Raw genomic sequence first — 22,192 nt, forward strand, 5'->3', positions numbered from 1 at the left:
GGGTAGAGCTTTTCTGATAAGGCAACCTATTATAAAAGTGGCTAATAAATTGTTTGCTGCCAGCTTACACAAACCTAGTGGTAAACATATTTCTGCTCTCCTGAACCTGTATGACAGTATACAGAAAAGAAAGAGATGCATCTATCTTGTGTTTTTTCTGCTAATACAACATGCAAACACATGCAAGCACAGCAGGAAAGAATCCATCATCTGGCTCTGTATCTGCTCTTTGACATGTCTAATGCTCTTTGTATATGTAGCAACTTTGTACAAGTCATTTGGGTGTAACCACTCTAAGGGTGTAACAGATCATGCAAGTGCAACATGTGGAATTGTGTAGTAGTCCGACTCAATAACTTCTCACATAGCTGTTATTTCACTGCAGCAAGGTGACAAATACCAGCTAGATACAGTAGTGCAGAATGAGGTATAGAACACGTCGCTCTTTGACTCATCCAACTCCCCAGCGTTTTGGGCAATCAGATTAGAGCATCATACTGAGATCTCCAAGTGCGCCAACACAAATCCATTTATGGAGATAAGCTTTGAGGGCAACACAGACACACAGATCCAGAGTGAGAGAGACATCCCTTCACCCCCCCGAGAGCCACTATCATCCCCCAGCATCAGTCCCTGTTTACAGAAATCCTCTCTGACCTGCTGCCGTGTGACACTTCCAAAAACACAATGCGTCCGTCAGCAGGTCAGGCTCTCCCCAAGAGGTCATGAGATTAAGTGTTGTGAGATTATTAGGGAAATTTCTGTTTGTCAGCTTGTCAGGCTGTGGTCAATCAATGTTCCTTGATTAACAAAGACGAAAATAAATACAGATTCATTTTTAGCCAAAAAAGGAAATATGAGAATGTGACTTTGTAAATGCTGCATAATGGGAAGTAGCGCACAGTATAAAGGCTGTGCTGAATTTTTAATGATGAGGCTTTAATTAGAACGGAGCAGTGGCAGCTGCAGTGTGGCACCTGCTTTACCAAGTCATTGTTAGTGAGATGGAAAAGTGCAACAAGTGAGTGTGATTTATCGTTTTTATAGCCCCACTTGAAGGGGACAAAATCAGCCTTTTTAGATGAAAACTGCAGTTACAGAAATGATAAATGCATGTGACTTAATGCTTTTTCTATGATCAGATGTGAATAGAGCTGTGTGTCCCTGATGAGCTGTCCACACACTGCAGAGCTTAATGTTCCAGAGCGAGAGGACAGGCAGGCAGCAGAGTGACTCTCGCTTCACTCCCAAACACACCGGTGTATCTTGGCATTCAGGTCTGCTGAACACCGATGAGTGGCCCTTGGCCAAAGCAAGCAGGATGTCAACGTGATAATATCATAAAGAAGCTCTTCCAAACTTGGCATTCGGTGTTATAATCAAGTATGTGGAAATTTCCTAAGGGGGGCCAGGCAGGACTGGATCATTTACACAGACTGTGTTATGTGACAGGCTACATCAATACTGTTATTTATTTAGTGGGCAGGAAAATGAAAACCCTGATTTAATTCTCACCCGTGGCTCATTCAGATCAATAACCAATACAGCAAAGGTAAGCCTCTGTTGCTGAAGCATAGTTGCACTGAGCATGTTGCAATGTGTACATTTATCAGTTTGCTAAATAAGCAATTAAAGCAGGAAAAAGTGCCTTGATCCTCTGATTAAAGTGTTAAACAGTATTTAACCTATACATTTCATGAAACAAATAAAACCTGTGTAAGTAATACAGTCATATCAATGGACACATACTACTACAATATGGATGCATTAGAAAAAATACAGGATCAGTCTGTAAATCCAGTTCAGTTCCAGACTTGACTTACAGCTGGCTGAAGGCCTTAAAAAATCCTCATTATAAATACAGCATGTAAAAACAGACATTATTCAGTCGTCCATCCAGCAACCCCATACACTGTGTCGCTTCCCTTCCTGCACTCACATCCTTTCCCAAAGCTTATTCTCTCCCAGGCGCCTGGGAGCAGCTCAGACAGAACGGGGTTAGGATTAAACAAGTCCCCAGTCGAGGATTCCCTGCAACATTTACACTCCATGAACCCCAGGTGGTAAATATTCATGACAGAGAAACAGAGCTATTCCAGGACAAGGAGGACGGGGAGAGAAACAAACACATCTCCACACACAGCAGAATTATTAGTATTTACGAACCATCCTTTAACAGCCACACAGAGACACGTATAGACTGACATTAATGGGCATGTAAGAAACATGTACACCCACACAAAAGGGGAAGAAACCCTGTGGACTTCTCAGGCAATCTGCTTGTATATCTGGCTACAGCCCAAGGCAACATGTCTGTCTGCGCAACCTTGTCTGGGAACAGTGAGGTTTCACACATTGGTGAGAAAGCCATGAACGCCTCCACTTCTTTCACAAGAAAACAGTTGAATCAAAACAGAAATCTGGCTGTGCACTAATATAGAACATTGCTCTTTTTAGGCTTATTTTTATCACCTTAAAAAAGACAAATCTGGCTAGGTTGAAGGTACATAATGAAACCACAAACCTACACTGCTATCCCAACACCACCACTGTCCCCTTTGTATCCAAAAATATTCCTCCTTTTCCTACTAGTCGGGGGACTCTCAGCTCCATGTCACTGTATGAAGCTGACTCAGAAGACTCTCTGTCAACAAGCAGGAAGAGAAACAGTTTAGATCATATCCTGTGTGTGAACTGTGGTTTACAGCCATGAGGGGGGTATAAAATTAGCTGGACTGTGAGAACTAAAAGAAGAAGGGCCAGTCAGATTGAGAAACACAAATGCACACAGGAGAGGGAAGGAGCTAGAGCTGCTGGGACAGCTTCCTGTTATATGTAACAACCATGTAACAACCCTATATGTTAACACACATTATTTGTTGGCTCAGCTGTGTGGCATATCACAGTCAGTCAGATTAGAGAATGAAATGCTATGACCTAGAGCATTTACATGTGGGTGTTTCTCACACTCATAAGCCAAGTATTAGTGCTCTAAAATGACTCATTCTGTAATAAGACTCAATAAAAAATAAGTGGCAACGAAGATCTGTCACAATGCTGTACTGCATAGGAGCCAAATTTTTAGGCATGTTTCCTACTTTTGGTGGTGCATGAATTATAAACATTAGGCAAACCAAACCACTTACGAACTTAATGTATGGTAACATTTGCTTTCTTTTGGTTGTTTACTTTGTCTTACTGCCCTAAATGCTGTGCAGGCAGCAACTCTTTGAAAGTAGTTTCTCTAACCAAAAACCATAAAGTCTGCTGGCTGGAAAAGACAGGAACTGAACCCTCAGATAGTATCACTTTCTATAGGCTTGTCACTTAGAATGAAATTCATCACTTAAGTCAAAGAACTTCTGTGATCCAGAGCTTACTGATATTTCATGAGCCAATTTTATCAGCCGAAACCAACTCTCTGTAGTCTGCTTAGCTTATCCAACACCAACGCATATAAAAGAGTGTGTGCAGTTAAAATGCATAAACATGCAACCCAGGAGCTGGATTGCCTGGGTTTCTAATTAATGCTTGCAGTGGCTTGTCTGACATGTATGATAAAATGTTATCAAACAACGAAGTAACAGATAAGATAGGAACTGATCTTCCTACTACAGCTGAACATGCCTCCATACTGTCTTGCAGTATATCACTGACAGGAAGTAGGAGCTCATAGGAAGAATGCCCTGCAAACCTAATTCAAGAGGATAGGGGTGATTTACAGGGCATCCACTCCACTCAAGAGCAGCAACTAACCAAGCCTGAAAAAAGTCTTCATAAGCATCACTTCAGTTGATCTACGCTATGAGTAAATACTGCAATCTAGTCATCAGACAGAGGGGAACTTGCATCCCCCACCCTGCCGTCCTTCCAGGAAGCAGTCATGTAAATACTCTGCAGTATGATCATCTGACATGTAACATGAAACATACTGAAAACAACTAGCTGCAGCTTGGAGGGCAAATGGATCACAGTTGAGGGCACATAGACCACAATTTCGATATTTCTAAAAATAAAAGATGGAATTCTATTATACACACAGGCCTGAGAGAATTCAATGTCCAACACCGGAATATTGTGTTGCAGTCTGCAACAATATCAAAAGTAGGATTTCTTTCTGGATGGCGATTTGTGCAGGGGCACACATTACAAATGCATGGTGTTATTAATCTACCTGTGTTACAGTGACCCAGGGGGGGATGAAGAGCTGAGAGAAGAGCTGTGCTACTACATCTTTAACAAGTAACAGGAAATTGGCCATTCAGCACATCATCTACAGTAGCTGCTCCAGTCAGCCAAAGGACTGATGGATGGCGAGTCACACTCGAGCTGCGACACCATTGATTTCCTCCCCGTACAACCCAAGACTGCTGATTCAAGATAATGTTACATTTTTAAAGGCTTTGCTGTGATAAATTCCACAGATGAAACTGATGAATGAGCTCATGTGACATTGACAAGTGAGATTTATTTCCAGAGTGCTGATTTATTCGTCTGGTCATGTATATTATTTATAGTTCATCGTTAAATGTGTACTTTCGTTTCTGGTGCAATATCAGGCTTTTAAGTGGATTATGGAGAAGGCTGCTGTATTCCAACCACCATGCATCACTGCTGTTCTTGGCATTGAATAAAATGTTATCTTCTAATAAACATACTTGATGATGACATAAACTGAGATTCTGTTGTTAGCCTCTACTGACCTGAAACATCAGCGCTCTTCTCTGCCTTGTCAGTAAGTCAATATTGTGACTCACTGGTTGTAGACAAGTGGTAAAAAGCTCGGCACTGCATACATTTAACAAAGTGTTCTCCTGCTCTTGTTGTGTAGAGGTTTCAGAAATTCCTTCAGTAACACACTGGTTTTATATATCAAGGAAGGCCTACCTGAATTCTTACTTACTTACATATTTGCTCTGTTTTCTGTAATCACCATCCCACTTGAGAGAACAAGCATGTGACAGTGACACCGACTTGACCACTGCACCAATCCATTCCACTTCACATGAGCTGTTAAATACACTTCTCCAAGAGACATACAGCTAGAAAAGCTGATGTGGCAAACCAATTATCAAATGATGTTTTTTTTATTTTTCAGTTGTGTCATATAGTTTGTCTCTTCACACAAACGATAGAAATAGAAATAGAACAAATAATAATAATGGCTGCAGCCTGTCTATTCTACAGACCTGATACAACATTATGTAGACAGATCTGGCTAACACAGGCAGCCCTTACCAGCAGAATGGAAAAAGAGCTCATGGTTTCTGGTGGCCTTCTGTGTATCTACAGGCCACCTACAATGGTGGCGAGAAATGGGGCAGCTTTGGCTTATGTGGTGAAGGGGTCAGGTTTTACCAAAACTATACTTACATCTAACCAATTAGTGTTAATGCCTGACACACAAAAAGATAGGTAATGCACCTCATCTGTGAAAACCACCAGCAATGGAGGGAGCGCATCCTTTTGGCAACCCTGCAACTGAATGAATGGATGGGTTTAGAGTTGACTGTGGGAACAAGGGGGGCGTCTGGTGACTAAGAACTGCCCTCAGTAGACATACTGAACGCAAATGTTAGACTGTGTTTTTGTCCAATGTTTCAGCCAAGTCTTGAACATAACCACAACACACCAGACCACAAATCTGGCTGTAACGTACAGTGTCTTTAAGGAGGAACGTTATTTTGTATTTTCTTTAATGCAACAACATGAAAGGACCAGTGTCAGTTGACACAGCCTTTTCTCTTAGCTAGCATCAGTCTTACTAAAGGGATGTTAGGTCTGGGCTTGTCAGAGTCATGCTACCTGTCACGGGGATTACTGGTATGGATCATTGTAAAGGACTGTAAACAAAAGGCCCACGTGCACTGCTCTGAGAGGAGGAGATAAGAAAGTGTAGGAGGGGTTCTGGGTGGACGGGGGGTTTACTGATCACTGTGCCAAGCAAGCAGCTGTGTGATGGATTTCACACACATCTTCTCATCTCTCTCTGCATCCCCTTTGTGTCCAATAAAGAGCAAAGAGACTCCCTTCTGAGTGCATGTCGAAGAGGATCGCCATTGATGTCATTTGCCCTCACTCTGTGTCTCGCATGGGTGAGCAAACACACCCCATGGTCCTTTGGCATGCAATTATTGTTTGTCAGGCACATGGCTTTCAGGCAGGAATATTTTCAAGAAAGGAAACCAAAAAAAGCTATTCTCATTTTCTGTCAGGAATTCAATGTGAATCCATGGATATATCTGACAAATCCAGCAGCATGACAGGGCTGCATTGTCTCTGCTGGTATCAGCAAGTGCAGTGTCTTGGCTACGCAGCACACCAAATTTGAACAGGATATTGCATCCCTCATGACATAAACTGGAAGCAGGCCCCCTTTTTGTTTTTAGAAGCAGTAATATTACACAAGCAAATAACAACAGAGATGCCATGTCAGCCTCTCTAGAGGGTCAAAAATGTGCGGATTAGTCTGTCATTAATACTGAATCTGGATTATAGCAATCCTGAGGCCGCGCTACAGATTACTTCTATCCCAGCCGCAGCAATGGAAGACAATGGTACTTTTTGTTCCCCCAGAACTGACAGTACCGCACAGTAACAAAGAAGAACTCATTTCTAATAGGGTCAGGAGTGATTAGAGAAGCGGCAGCCCAAAGAGAGAGCCACGATCCCCCAGAATCAGAATGGATTTGTCAGATTATGACCTCACTAACCATAACTAGCTTATTAGAGCAGTTAGCTGTAGTAAAACAGTTAAATTGACAATATAGTTTCTTTTCACTTTAACTTTGCTTCATATGAAGATTGAAAAGAATACAGTAATAAGAATTGCAGTAATAAACATGGCACCTAACTGTCTAGACATACTCACATATCGGGTGATGGCAGCCTTTCTATTTTGGCCAATGGGAGTGTGGCTGTGCCTTTGATGTATCATTTATTAGCCCCCCACAAGAAAGTGTACGATTTTATACTGAGACTTCTGAAACTCTACCAAATGTACAGTATGTACTGAAGCAGATCACAGCGTTGTAATGGCATCAGAGCTGCTGTGACTCAAGACAAACCTTAGAAATATACTAAATGGCAATTTCATTTTCTTTTCCTGTGGCTTCAGAGACAACTGCAAAGGGGGAACAGGATATATGAGATTAAAACAACTCTTATTCTAATGTCTTGGGTGTAATTATCGGTCTTTTGATCAAAATATGTGTTGCTATTTCAGAGAGAGTACAGAAAGTAAATCAGTAGGAGTTACTATAAACACTAAGGGAGGAAGACATGAAAATCTAAAGCCTGAGGGAGGAGATGAAAAGATGGGGGGGGGGGGGTCGGGGGATCAGCCAATGTGACCTGTCCTTGCTCCACACAAACAAATGACATCAGAGTGGCTGCCAATCAGCTGATGTGATTCAGAGAGAGGCTGTTAGGATTCACTCCAGCTTTTTCCTGACACGCTGCAACCCCATCAAAAACAGAAAAATGCTCACTTAAGTCTAACATAATGTCTCAATAACATGCTGCGGATGTGGAGTCTGTGAAGTGATACCTCCATCTAATTAAATTCCAGACTTGTTACAAGGAATCAATTTAGAGATAAAGATGTGAATGTGATTACTCTGGTTAATATGGTGTCTTATAATGAACTTAATTAGATGCATCTTTGTTACAATGCAAAAATCATTATGAGTGCCACACTTCACAGTGGAAACACAGGGCTGTCATTAGAGCAAATGAATCTATGCACTGCACTTAACAGTCGGAAACCCAAGCAGTGTTTTTTCGAGTGTTGTTTTTCCACTCTTGTTTTAGTCTCTGTGGGTCAGTTTTTTTATACAATAGTGCAAACTGTTTGTTATGATTTTTAAAAGACTTGTGGACTAAACTTGTTGTGAAGCTAATATTTTGCATTTTCTGATCTGAGCATTTGTTTCAAAGACTGGTGGTTCTCCTCATCTTTACATTTCTTTCTATGTTCAGGGGTTAAATAATGAAATATTTAAACCAGAAATAAGGTCTGCATTTGTTTACTCTTGTCTGAAATCAGGACCTAAAGACAGGGCTGCTTGACAGACACTAATATTTACAGCACTGATAGGTCTGGTGGAAAAAACTCTTGTGTTTGGACAGAGGTGCAGACCGCCCTAAAATAGTTTATAGCTTCCTGTAGTGCACAACCACCAAGCAAATTGTTTATTTTGCTGTTGTCACCCTTGCACTATATACACACATTACATATCTCCAAAAATAAACCCCAACAATGTAACTGTGCTGGCACACTGTGTACTTTAAGAGAAGAGAGCCCAGAAGTAGACACCCCTGTCTCCATCACACCAGCAGCATCTGAAGAAAAACCTAATTGGACACATGCAAATGAAAAATGTGTTAAAAATTCTTCTTCATCATGGGGGGATGTATTTTGGCACCACCATAGCTGGCCGTATTTCATCTTTCCCCCTTGTGTTTGTGGTGTGAAATGGAATATCCAGCCACCCCGTTTTCTTTTCCTCTTTCTCTTCATTTCCTCTTCACTGCTTACACCCAACCCCCTCCTCCCCATATTTTGACAATAACCAATTACAGGCAGCGGAATGCTGGATGAAATGTGTGGCCTGGAGCATGTAGGATTTTATATCAGTCTCCACACTGATATGATAGTAACAACAAGGGTGGAGGAGCTATAAAAACAACCCTCTGCTGCTTTACCTCTCCCATATTTTTGGAGCTCATGGAAAATGACTGGCATGGTGGCAGCTCAGAGTATCAAGCTACTGCCAGCAGACTAATAAAAACAATCAAGCAGAGACGTGGGAGTTCTGGCTGTTTTCAGGACAAAAGTGCACAGCGCTGAAGGACCAGACGCTCGCTGGTGAGTTTACACAGTGTGTCGCTCAAGCTGAACAAGATGAAAATGGACTCCAACTAGTCTGCACTAATGAGTTTTGCTGAGAAGCTGAAGGCATCTCTCTGGCTAACTAAGCGGCTAACTAGTCCCCTGCTGTGGCCCAGCTGCTGGATGTGATAGTACAGTATGAACTGCTAGCAGTACAGAGCCTTTTATTCATTTCCTGTTGTAGCTCAGCCAAGTCGGACAGGCATCACTGATGGCTCAGAGCACTAAGTCCATGTGGTTTAAAATGATGCTTTGGACAAAACAGGCTTAACATTTGCTTCACTATCAAACACAACAGTGATACAGAATACAGTGCTCTGTAAAATCCCAGCATGCATCTCATCTTCATCCTAGACAGTCATAAAAGACTGCAAATGAGGGTGGTTGTTCAGAGAGCAAGGCGTTTTCCCTCTCCAGGGAGGACAGATCTGATGATCAAATCCTTTCCGGTCTCTGAGACCCTCTCTCCATGTTTTTCCAGCCTCTAATGTCAGCCATGTGTTTCAGTCCACTGCCCACCAGTTCTGATAAATTTGCCTATACATACAAAAGGTAAACAAGGAAACAGATTACAGATGAATTCAATATGTTTGAAGACCCAAAGCTTCCTAACATGAAGAGTGTATTTTAAACCTCCAAGACATGTCAGCAGAACAGGAAATGGTGTGATTTATAAATACCCCCACATAAATGAGGTCATCCAGTGTGACTCCTATGACACCCAGGATAACAAATCTGTGACATACAGAGGAGCCCCTACAGGCCTCTATGTAATAAAACTATGCATGAAGTATATCTGTCTTCTGTTTAAGCTGTGGATGCAGAGTGGAAGAAGTTCAAAACAATCTACAGTTCACCAGTGTTCACATCTGTGTGAAGAGCCCCTCTGACTAGGTTGGGCCTACAAAGAAAGACGCTGTGATATCCAGCCCTGGAACACGTCATTATTATGATTACCCTGAGATGCAACATTTCATTCTTGCTTTGGAGCATCAGAGAAAGCACTTGATGAGTATCAGCTTCTTGTTTAACACACAACTGCCTTACTGTACAAGGTGCTGTGAGTGGGCCCACAGAGGGGGATGATCATCGCGTGTAGGCTTGCACTAAATCGCCATGGCCTGTTGGTATCTGCATCAGTGGAGGAGAGTGTTTATTGTAATTGGTTTCAACTGAAACATTTTTAGTCAAGGCAATAGAACTAAATCTATTTTGACAATTAATTCATGATTTAAGTCTCCCTGAGCCACATCACAAATCTGAAAAACAAAGCACTTTTCACTGAAAACTGATAATCACTGTCTTTTTACTGTGTATAGATATTGCTATCCCATTACTACTCCTCACTTTTTTTTTTAAATCTCTGCTGGCATTAACACAGATTAATTATGATAAATAAACGTCCCATCATTGTGAGGGAATGGTGTGGATCTGGCATTGTCTCTGGCTGTGCACAAGAAGGCTTTGGCAGTGTTTAGAGGAGTGTTATTGTCAACAGTGTGTTTTCCCAGTGGGAAAACATATTGTATGACCAAATGCTGCACTGATTAGCAACACACAAGTGCAGCATACAGTAGCTTTGGTCATTAGCATGAAAACCTCACATATTACAAGAGGACAACGGGGATAATGGCACCATCAGCTTGTTTTCTTTTCATACACAACACTCAGCAGCAACGTAAAAACTGTTTTTTCAGCACAAGTAGATTGGATTTACATAGCTAAAGGTCAGTGGGACAAAGTATTTACATAGGTGAATCAATCCAAGCTTTTCCCAAGAGTACCGGACCTGTTATATTATCCTCTAAAAATGATTATTGATGATTTCTAGAACTATGAACAGGCACCTGAAGAGCATAATAATGCTGATCATCAAGTGCAAAGGACTTCTCAGTTGACATCTGGAACAATGCCTTTGATCAGGTTAATAACAATAAAGTCATTCAAACAGTGTTGTTATGGTAGTTGTAAATATTCTATTAAATGGATGAATAGCAGCTAATTACAAATACGTTTTTCAAACACTTCGAATGTTCTTGCAGTGTGACATGATGAACTATATTTTTCACACATTTCTATTAGACGCACTGACTTATGCTACTGTCTTGTACTCATTTATACAATTTGAATGTCAACATCTTAAAGCAACTGGATGGACTGTCGGCCGGTTAATTTATGTGCTCCAAAAGGTTGCTGCAATCTGTTACAGAAGTCATATTTTGAATATAATTGTAGACATCATGCAAGATTTATCTAACCTCTCCACCACGCCTAAATATCGCCCACATTTTAAAACCTAAATGTTTGCAGCGATGGTCACATAATAATACCAGAAGGAGTCCTACACAAACCTCATATTACATGTTTATGTTTACAATGAAAAAAAAAGGCATCACTGTGGCTCACAAACCTGTACAGGGTTTCCCGCAGAAAATCGGTTAGTCAAGGTTTCTTTCTCTTTGGTGTAAGAACTATTCCACACAGACATGGCTATGCATACAACCACATAACAGCAGCTGAAATCACATCCTTAAACCCTTGCAGATGACACATGTACAAGGTTCTTCCCTTCCAACATACTGCTTGATGTAGGCTGCCTTCAACCTTGGTCATTTATATCATGCAGGACAGCTCCGATTATCATCCCATACATTAGCGCTTTCTGAGCCATACATGCCTATCAGCATGCAGGGCATGTCAGCTAACCCCTGACTGTGGGCTCGCTGCCGCATCTAACTGCACTCATTTAGACACATTCATCACAGCCAGAGAAAAAAAGGTCTCCACACTATACAGCTTCTCGGAGTCAGAAGTTAAAAAGGATCTTTTAATGAAAGCGATCTGACCTCTCTCCCCACGCCACATCTTTTTTAGCTCAACACAAAAAGTGACAACTCAGACATTGAATTAAGCTTGTTCATGTCACTGTGGTCTGATCATCACATTGATAATTAGTGCTGATAATGTTAAAAGAAACCTTAGATGAGACTTTGAGCAAATAACAGCAGGAGTGTGCATGCACAATAGATTGAATTAATCAAATCAAATCAAATCTAAATAAATCAATAAGCTTTTGACTTAGGTGAAAATGTTTACTGGGGTTATTCAAGTGCTGCACACACAATGAAAATAGTGACAGACTGACACAATGATCACACACAACTCCCTGTGTAGCAGCCTTGGAAGAATGAATAGGAAATGGGATGCTTTAGTTAGCATCCATTATTCATTAAGCAAGTTCCTCCATGTCAACAACCTCAGTAGTGATACAGCCAAATCATTATTTTCTTCTTGTTACACCCAGTGTTCATATCATCTCCGTATGATCTTTTTGATGTCAGACTGCTAAAAGAATATGACCTGACATTTAATAATGCTACAGCCGAACATTTTATGAGGTGGAAGAGGAAAGCTGGAGTATGCAGGGCCACACATATGCAGAGCACCTCCAGTTTTAAAGTTTATGGCTGTGAAGTTAATGAAGGGAGATAATCATTCTTTCTAAATACATGCACCATCTTCTTCTTTTAGCATCAGTTAAAAGCTTTACATATTTGTAAATATAAATGTCATGAATGTTTCACACCGTTTGCTTCAGCCTTAAACTCCAGAGACATTATACATTATCATAAAGCTATCTAGGAATGTGTGGGTGTGCCGTGTTATGCGCATATTAAGATGACTGCATCTCACATTCACACAAAGATCTAACAAACAGCCTTCAAGAAAACCCACACAAGCTGAATCTTTTTCTCCTCTGCTGTCAGCATCATGATATTAAGCTCCCAGCCTCTGGGTTATTCTTTGTTTTTCCTGAAAACCTAATATTTGTTTTGCCTTGTTGTTCATTCAGATAAAATAAAGGGGACTGAAACATGTTTGAAGCTGAGCTGGACTTGTTTGCTTTCACTTCAGTTAAATCAGGCCACAGAGCTCCACCCTGCACATCAAATTAGGCTGTCATATATAAATAAAAGTCACAGCTCGCTTAAGGTGCTAAATTCAAAAAGCACGTGTCAACTGATCTGACGATTACTGCAAACAAAAATAAGTGACCGTGCTGCCTTTTTAACACCAGCTCAGTGTCCCAAAACTTGTCTCCGATTAGCTTTGTAGTGTACTTTGTGAAGCACTATTGTTGCAACTGACAGTAATACAACAGAGAAACTATGCGTTGCCTGAAGGGAGGTGGTGGGGGCGCACCCATAATACAACTTGTGGAGTGACATCATTCAGTACATCCCTGGGCTAGATTCTCTTATTCAAACCAGAGAAGCTCTATGAATCTGAAGGAGCACAAGAAGATTACAACAGAAACATATTTCTATCACATAAATGTTTAATCTTACTAGTTTGGATTGACACATAAATTCTTTCAAAAGACTGTATCTGTTTCTCATGTGCCTTGCTTACAATGCCTCCTTTGAGCAGATGGTGGGTGAGTTCTAACGGATCTGAAAAAGGAGAACCTTGATCTCTGTCCAGCTGTTTCAATGCTTTGGCTACCCAGCTGAGTCTTAGACACAGCAGAGCGTAAACAAACATGAATCTATGTGCAATATTTCCTATCAAACATGTATCACGCAGTTGCTCTGAGCCTTCTCAGCCAGACATAAAAAACCATTTCCACATACAAGCAAAGGCCACTTGTTCTTTAGGTAACTGGCGAAAATGGGGCCTGAAAAGGAAAACGATGGACTATCAATGTTATGTTAATTACATACAAAACACAAACTAGCACAAAAACACATAAGTAATAACAAGTACAGTTTTGTACTAAATTTTGTTCTTTAAGGTTACACTATGGCACTGAAATAGTGCAGCACAGAATGTTCCACCCAGTCTCATCCCATGGTATCTACAAATTGTTCGTTTTCCATAGCAGAAGGCACATATTTCAATCTAATGCATTTCAATTTAAATTGTGTTTGGTGCCTGCAGCATATTTTATTCCCAGTGAAATATTGACACAATTCTCTGTATTGTTTTGTGCAGACTGACACACATCATTTCTGTGACAGCTAGCTTGTGTATATGCGCATAAAAAATGTGACAAATAAGTGAGGATTCATGTCATCGTGCGCAAAACAGTATACTACATTACATGACTAGTTCATGTATCAGGATGAGACCGTAGAACTCCGGAAATCTATATGTACATGTACAGGACACAGACATGTACCACATTTCCATAGCTTATCAAATTCTCTATGCAGAACTGTAAATCAAATATCAAATATCAAATATCCAGTTGTCAGAAAAACAGATTTCTATTGCTCATAGTTTGTACAGCTGTATACTGCTCCTGTTGTGGCCATGTGTTTGATATCACAACAGCCCTTCTGTATCACCAAGATCCTTTTTCACTGTGAGGCTGCGGGGATTTCTGGGTTCTCCAAGCAGGAAGCAGCACACCACTCTGTTTCTCCTTTTTCAGGTTTCACTGACTGTTGGTGTATTAGAATTGCATTAACTCCTACCATGTATCACATATGTATTGTGCATGTAATACATCTGTATACATGAATGTTTTTCATGTTTGTCGGGTTAAGTGAGCCTTAAATGTGTCTCTCCTCACACTGCATGACTTATATTCTATCATTATTAAATCATGTAAGAATAGTGCCAGAATCCAAAGACAGACTGCAGGGTTTGCATTCTGCAGCACTAGCCGCAAGCACAAACAAGCCTCCGGTCGCAACATGCTGCAACTTAATGTTCTTTAGCAATCTTCCACTAAGGCAAGCAGAAAAATAACAGGTTTCATACAAATGCTGTTTGTATCAAAAGGACGATCTCACTATTTCCCATGCGTAATGAGCCCCTCTCTGAAGGCTGGCAACAACAATTTCTACCAGCAAATATCTGACATGTTATGGGTCAGAGCAGGCTCATCCCTAATTGTTGAGACTTGATATCAATCAGTTCCTTTCTGCCTATTTCATTTAAAAAAAAAGAAAAAAGAATTTTTGAGAAAAAACTTCCAGCTGCATGTGTTTGCAGCCTCAGAGAGAGCGCAGCACAGTGTGAGTCTGCCTGTGACAGCTCAAACTTAAAATCTGACTGCTTCCATGTCTTAGTGAAAAGTGGCAGCAGATAGAGGGGTGGGCGAGATGAGGGGGGATTACCTCTAGGGCTGGCAATTTGACGTTTATACTCAGCGAGCAGTTAGAAACTCCAGGTATGCACGGCTCGTTCCTCTCCACCTCGCTGTGGATTTCATTAATCACCATATCTGTTCATTGCTCAGTCGACCCACACTCAAATAACAAGCACCTCACAAGCATTCCAATATAACATTTTACTGTTACAGCTAGCAGAAAAAAACTAGAAAAGGCAGTGTTAAACAACAATTAAACACAGGCTGCTGCAATTACAAGCCTGTAGTGTTGTTATTGAGACTTCATATATTAACATACTCTGATCTGATTATTTAATATTATTGGTATTCTTAGGGATTCACAAAACAGGAGAACATATAGGTTCAATTTAGACCATTCACTTTAACTGATGTTTGTTTTCTCATCAAGCACAAATTACACTCTAAGACAACAATTTCACTGAAGTCAAATATGAATTGTAAGGAGATGAAAGCAAAATCAATCCTTCTGCCAACAGCACTTTGCAGCAGTCAAACGTTATTTCTTCCTGTGGCCTTACAGGCTCTCATTTGTCTTGGCAAGCACATACTATTTGTTTATTTCATTGCATCCTCATTAGCTTCTGCCAGAAGGACTACAATTCTTCCTAAGGTCTAGGCTGCATCACTGAAATGGAATTTGCCATGAAATATAACAGACACCCATTTTAGACAAACAATAGTTGTTGATAAAGGAAAAATCAAGGTGACAGTGAAGATATTACAAGGCTCATACGTCCATATCTAAATAAAAGACTGGATTAAGTGAAGTGTATGACGACAGTTTGAAAGTAAGACTGTTAGCTTTGAATCTGTGTTTTAATGGCTGTGTTCCCTTAAGTTGGACTAAAGAAAAGTCAGTCAATTAATTGTTTTCAGGAGTCTGTTTATGTTTCCAGATTAGGAAGCTACAGAAATTTGTCTGCACATTGTTTTTGTTTTAAAGATGAATCGTACAGATGTAACAGCGGAGTGTAAAGTTCATCGATAGATGATGATGATGATGATGCAGGTCAGGCTCTGTGGATTGTAACTGCACATGTGCTTTGCAACTTATTAAGAATCGTCTCTACAGCTGCATAGAGTCTGAACTACTTTCACTGTGACATGACTGCTGTCATATTTTTTGTTAAGTTTTCCTGGAGAACAATTCTGATTGTCTCTTGGCTGAATTAACATTTAATTTCCTGCATATTAAATCTGATAAGAGAAATGACAGACTTATCTCTGCATTGCATCTTTCCTTTAACCAGCACCCTCCTACAGACAATCAGCTCCAGTGATGCTGATCTGTTGCTATAGCTGACCCTGGCCCTGACCTCTGATCTCCCCATGGAGAGAGTTTCTCATTGGGGCATAATGTTATATCCAGAGAACAAGAACCACACGTGATTTAAAAAGTGACTGTTTTTCAAGCAACATGGCATCCACAAAACAGAAAAGAGAAAAAAAACATCCTCCTATGGTGGCAAGTCTTAGCAGCTCCATCCATGATATCTCAAGTACCAATATAGCCCCTGTTCACCGACATGTTGAAACTGGCTCAATTGCAGCCCACACTGTCAGACATTCTGCTACCAAACGTGGAGAAAACAACGATTATCTTCATTCAGGTTGATGTTAAAGATAGAACAGACAAGCAAGGAGGAAGAATAAGGCGAGGAGAAGAGGAAAGAGGAGAGGAGAGGAGAGACAACTCCAAATGCTTGGTCCATTAACCCACATTGACGCACCGGGCTGACTGAAGTCGCCGCAGGTTGTCAAGCGCACAGCACCGAAAGCAACAAACAGCATCGTGACTTTAACGTTACATCGGTAAAGCACACCTGAAATGGACGAAACGTGCGAACAAAAATCAACCATGCGCCGCTGTGCGTAACGCACAGGTAACACGGCGTTCAGCACGACTGAAAAACGCCTGAAATCTTGACGTTTTTCGCTGAGCAAGTGCTGCGATACAAATGTGACCATGTGTGGAAAGAAGAATATCTTTATCACTTACCTTGACGGCTTCAACATCAGCCCTGAGCGCAGATTTCCTTTGGAAAAGGCGAGGCGACGCTTCAGCGTTGCCGCCTGTCACCGGGAGGGAGGAGTTTGTGTTTACTCCAACAAAACAGAGCTGGCTGTCAGTGAGCACACGGATCCTCTCCACTGCTCGGCGAAGAGAGGGCGCCACAGCCCGGCCACACATTTTATTACACCGTGTGTATCTATCCCCGCTGGAGAGAACAGACAGTGACGGGCAGGCTTCTCCGCAGGACTTTTATCTATAAAATATCCATAAAGTTCATACTTGAATGAAAACATTCAAACTAATGATAACATGAGTAGAAGTATTTTTCCTTCATTTCTGAACTATTTGATTGGAAAAAAATGGCAAGAACAGATCCTGGTTGTTGCTTCTTATCTTTGTTACCAGCTGCTCCTGAGGTTTTATAGCTCCATGATGCTGGGGAAAAAATAACACTCTCTCCCTCTCATAAAGCAGCCACAATAAATATGCACAACCAGCCAGGTGCAAACTGTTTTGACTGTGATTTACCTCACTACTGATGGTATTATTTGTGCTCATATCTCTTAGCACATTTGTAATCATGAACCAAACATGCTGTGATCTAGGGATGACACATGCATGTGATTAGAGTATCACTCCCCTTCCAGTAAACTTTTTAGAGTGTACGGTCAATAATTAATCTGCTTTAAGGTTTATGGTCCCACATATCAAGAAGAGGACTTTGAAACCTAGAACGTGAACATGGTTAGTTCACAGCAGGTGTGTACAGGACAAAGGTTTGGCAGGACACAACTATACACCCAACTGAACATCAAGCTGCTTCTCCCAACAGCATCAGCATCTTTACTGAAATTCTGAGTTTCATGCAATAATAATAATAAAAAGTGCACACTGAAAAAAACATGTACAAAGCCAAGGTTCTTTGGAACAATCATCCCCTACATGTTTTACATGTCCTGCTTATTCAGCTGGAAAAGAGGCCTTGATGCTCGATCAGATTTTCTGAGACGGCTCAGTTATCACGTTTCACTTGTTGGTGACACTGGTATCCCTGCTATGACAACCAGCTCTGCCTTCTCCATTGAAACCAAAGGTCACTATTATAAACAGGAGACTTTATGACCAGCACTTCACTCCACCCTGCAGGTAGGTGACTCTCTCACAGACTCTTGGAGGATCACCAGGTCCTGAATCTGCTTTAGAGGCTTCAATAGAGAGGACATTCTGGGATTTAGATTTTACTGGCGTACACCGATAATGCCTTCTTTGCTTAAGATTCTGCATTTCGTGTGCAGCGCACTGGCTACTGCTGTATCTGTGGTGGTGTTGGGGTATGGCATGTCAACATGGTGGGCTCAGACCACCATACAGTGCGCACGCAGTGAAAGTGACTTCTTCAATGGAACAGCTGTGATCACCTTTAACCTTTTTAAAGGGCTTATGGAGAGATCCCTTTGTCCCTCGTTTGGAAACACTGAATCTTTTGAAGGTAATCTTTCCAAGAACCAGATGTTAAAATAGGAATAGACCCACACTAAAATTTTGAGGAAGCCTTGTTTACATAGTTTGACCAGCCTCTAATACAAGCTGTACATTTTTTTAAAATTAATTTCTTTCCTTTTTTGTGTGTGTGTGTCTCTCCCTCTCTCTCTGTGTGTTTGTGTGTGTGTGTACGCAGTGATTCCCAAGCTAAGAGAAACAGGAACTACCAACTTAGTCCTGTACGCTTTGGTTGTGTCCCTGTTGGCCCTGTGTCTGCTGTTTTCTGCTGTCAGCATCCTCATCTCCCTCTACAACGCTGTCAGTAACCCTTATGAAACCTACATGGGGCCTATTGGAGTCTACACCTGCAGCTCTCTCTGTGGTAAGTCACAAGTTTACAGCAGGTTGTGTATGTCTACACATTTACACAACCAGGCCAAAAAATAGTCACTACATGGATTTACCTTAACATATAGAACCTCCTGATCCCTAACTGATGCAGTAAGTAGCTTCTCGTTTGTAAATTATCAAATCTGAAGACTGAAGACTCTGGTTGTGGAAAAAGATGTTATTCTGTTTCAGAAGGGTCAAATTATTGCTCTGCATAAAGCATAGAAAACAACTAAGCAGATGCTGAAACTCAATGCATTATTAAAACCTAGAAGGATAGTGGTGAACCAACCAATGAGGCTAATTCGATTTACAAGGGAACATAAAGATTAGACCACGATACGACCATATTACAAGATGATGATGTCATGATTCATACTGTGAAAAAGAGGTTCAGAGAGCATAAGACGTTATCGTTAACGTCCATTGAGAAGCTTAAGGATGTGCCATTATCAAAACAAGACTGTAACAAAAGGGTGCTACAATACTGGACATCATATGTTTTCACCTCTGACATTCACTCTTCCTCCTGCAGTGTGCTTGTCTGTGGTGGCTCTCATCATATATGTGGTGAACATAAATGTCACTAGCATGGCAGAAGATTTGGTAAGGAGCTTCGCCCAGGATATTCCCATAGAACTAAGGGACAAGACTTCTGTAATGGGGGTGGGATTCTACCTGATCATCCCGTACGCAGTGCTCTCCGTGGGTGCCATTGCCCTGATCTACTCGTACGAACATGCAGCCTACACACACAGAAGGGAGCAGCAGAGGCCAACGGAGGATGCACCAAAGGAGATCATGATGTATTAAGTGTTCAGTGATAAAAAGACTTTTGAAGAAATTGGTCAATCTCTGCAACAGAATGTGGATGTACAGCGTGTCCATTGGACAAGGAGCAGAGGAATGGTTTGATCAGTACCTTACACTTACATCATGAAGTTTTATGTGGTTTTATCAGATTTTATTTGAGGTTTCACATTTCAAAGTAGTCCAAAAATCAGCTTTTTGACATCAAATGGTGTTCTTAAAATCTATTTATTTTTTAAGGTTGTTTGTGTAATGGTATAAAATGTAAGTTTATTTTTTCATAGTCAAATCATTACAGAGCATGACTCACAAATCAACAGTTCTATGACAATTCATCAACTATTTTGAAATCTAGCCATTTTAATGTCACAGATTTACAGATTACAACCATTAAGTAAGAAGGACAATATTTATTGAACAGAGTTTCAGAGGGGTTTAATGTCTGCTGCCCTCTAGCTGTCAACAGGTGTAAAAGCAGTGTCCCTCAGACTGGAATCAATAGAAGAAAAATGATTTCTTTTACAGCCATTATAGTTTACTGGGTGAACAATTTTCTATGATATCTCAGCAGTTTATCTAACAAATGGGGGAGCATTACAACTCCTGCATCTCCTTTTGTTTGCCACAATTTGCTTTCAAATGTTGGATGTTATCTAACAATATTACTTTTCTTACAGTAATTCTAATATTTGTTTCATGGCATGGCAGAAGCTACATCTCTTTCTACTATTTTTTCTTGTAGCCACCAGCTCTGCACCCATCATGTCCCTCCATTGCACAATGTCGCATTTTTACTGTATGATTTTAATGACCCAATCATTTGTGATAATATCATTATTATTGAATTTGCCCCTGAGGGGTCAATAAAGTGTCTATATCAATAAAAAGGGGAAATGCCATCAGTATATATAAATAACAAGTATTAGTAAAGGGCAACAACCCTTATGTGGATATGTACATTATTATTATATTGCTTGCTCAACTCATTAGTTGATCCACCTCCCTAGGACCCTCTCTGACACACAGGCCTCACTGACTCCTTTACTCAGCGTCATCGTTTCATTTCTCATGATATCATGCTTATTCCAAGCACTTTAAACTCCATTGATCTCCTTTTGTGTGAGAACAAGTCAAAAAAGCCGTGATAAGATAAGATTTATTACAAATCTATTTAATCCACTTCAAAAGATTTAAAAACACTAATGCTGACAAACACAGTGAAGGAACACAAAGCTTGCTGAGTCTGTATAGAGGCTCAGATAGATCTTGCTAAGAGTTGGTGTCTATTGTGTCCTGGATGTTCAGACACTCTCTCACAGCTGTGTTTCACATGACTGTGTTGACATGAGAGCGAGGGTAAGGTGTCCTGTTACCTTTTCCCGTGTCCCATCACTCAGGGCGTAAAGTCTGTTTGGACATGCCCTTTCCAGCACCTCTCAGCCCTGCAACGCCTTCTACCTGCCTTCAAAAGAACCACTCTTCCTTCAAGTCTCACACTTCAAGGAGCCTGAGGAAGGATGCAGCAATTTGCTTTGTTGTTGTCAGTGGGAATATGTATTAAATTTCTAAGAATGAATCAGGAATGTTTCAAGCCCTATGCAATGTCTCTTTCACAACAGAACAATTTTTCCAACTTAAACTATCAAACACATGAATCACAGAAATCAATATTCAAAATGCAGCAGACATTTTATCACCAAACTACCTCATGAAAAAATATTCCTGTTGTAGGACGATGTTGCCTGATGTAATCCTGCAGCCCTGACCCAGTGTGAAGCCAAAGACAGAATGTGTTCTCCAGAGGAAGCCACGTGAAAGCTAGTTTCAGTGCAAAAGCACCTGCTGTGAAATTGATAAGTTGTTTACAAGACACCAGAGATTTGTGGGCCCCCTTGAGGCTCTTTTATTTTATATTTCACCTTTGGAAAGTCATCACTGACCCAGTCTGACCTATGACATAATGCAGAAAGTCACTAAAAAAGGACTAATCATGGTTTGACTTCTAAAATACATTATGTGCAGTACGTAGGCACTCCTTGTAGGAGGTTATAAACACATTTTTTGAATTATTACAGGAACCCATTTAGGAGCTGCCAGAGGAGATATTTAACCATATCAATTAACAATCTTCACCTGTGTGCACTGAGGTGTGGAATAGCTGAATTGCTATTACCAGAGCCCTCTTGCCGTTTGCTGTGCAAACACTGATTGAATAAAATCAGAGAGGGGCGGTAATCTCTTCCTCTCTGCATACACTCTGTCTCAGAGCTCTACAGAATGGATAAAACCTGGGATTATGCAGGAGCCTTGAGCCCTGACCACTCACTCTGTGTGATAGGATTAAAGCGGAAACTTTTGTACCTGTGAAACATTATCCTCCCAGGTCCCGCATTACAGAGGCCTGTGAAACAGACACCTCCAGCTGCAGGGCAGGAGGGGCACTCTTTCACCAGCGTAGAGA

The 22,192-nt window shown here is 40.9% G+C and overlaps 2 protein-coding genes across 6 annotated transcripts in view; one reads left to right on the forward strand and one right to left on the reverse strand.

Moving 5' to 3' along the window:
- ptprea (protein tyrosine phosphatase receptor type Ea) overlaps positions 1-17,122 on the reverse strand; it is a 41,025-nt gene extending 23,903 nt beyond the window's left edge. For 2 of the 5 annotated variants that reach the window (XM_028430724.1, XM_028430725.1), the window contains exon 1: positions 17,035-17,122. The gene's annotated coding sequence lies outside the window, so the exon portion shown is untranslated. Of the gene's footprint in view, positions 1-2,524; positions 2,637-17,034 lie in introns of those variants that run through there. The other 3 variants (XM_028430723.1, XM_028430721.1, XM_028430722.1) reach the window with 3 other exon arrangements.
- A 1,093-nt stretch (positions 17,123-18,215) lies between these two features.
- Positions 18,216-20,608, forward strand: clrn3 (clarin 3). Its single transcript, XM_028431656.1, has 3 exons — positions 18,216-18,538; positions 18,728-18,913; positions 19,457-20,608. The coding sequence occupies exons 1-3, from the start codon at positions 18,307-18,309 to the stop codon at positions 19,732-19,734; spliced, it is 696 nt and encodes a 231-aa protein (XP_028287457.1). The 5' UTR covers positions 18,216-18,306; the 3' UTR covers positions 19,735-20,608.
- Positions 20,609-22,192: the final 1,584 nt, after the last annotated feature.

Source organism: Parambassis ranga, chromosome 19 (assembly GCF_900634625.1).
Source record: "Parambassis ranga chromosome 19, fParRan2.1, whole genome shotgun sequence".
In the NCBI taxonomy this organism is placed as follows: domain Eukaryota; kingdom Metazoa; phylum Chordata; class Actinopteri; family Ambassidae; genus Parambassis; species Parambassis ranga.

Coding starts and splice junctions, on each gene's coding strand:
- clrn3 (XM_028431656.1), top strand. CDS start 18,307: ATGCCTTCTTTGCTTAAGATTCTGCATTTCGTGTGCAGCGCACTGGCT. Junction 18,539..18,727: donor AAACACTGAATCTTTTGAAG/GTAATCTTTCCA, acceptor GTGTGTACGCAG/TGATTCCCAAGCTAAGAGAA. Junction 18,914..19,456: donor CACCTGCAGCTCTCTCTGTG/GTAAGTCACAAG, acceptor TTCCTCCTGCAG/TGTGCTTGTCTGTGGTGGCT.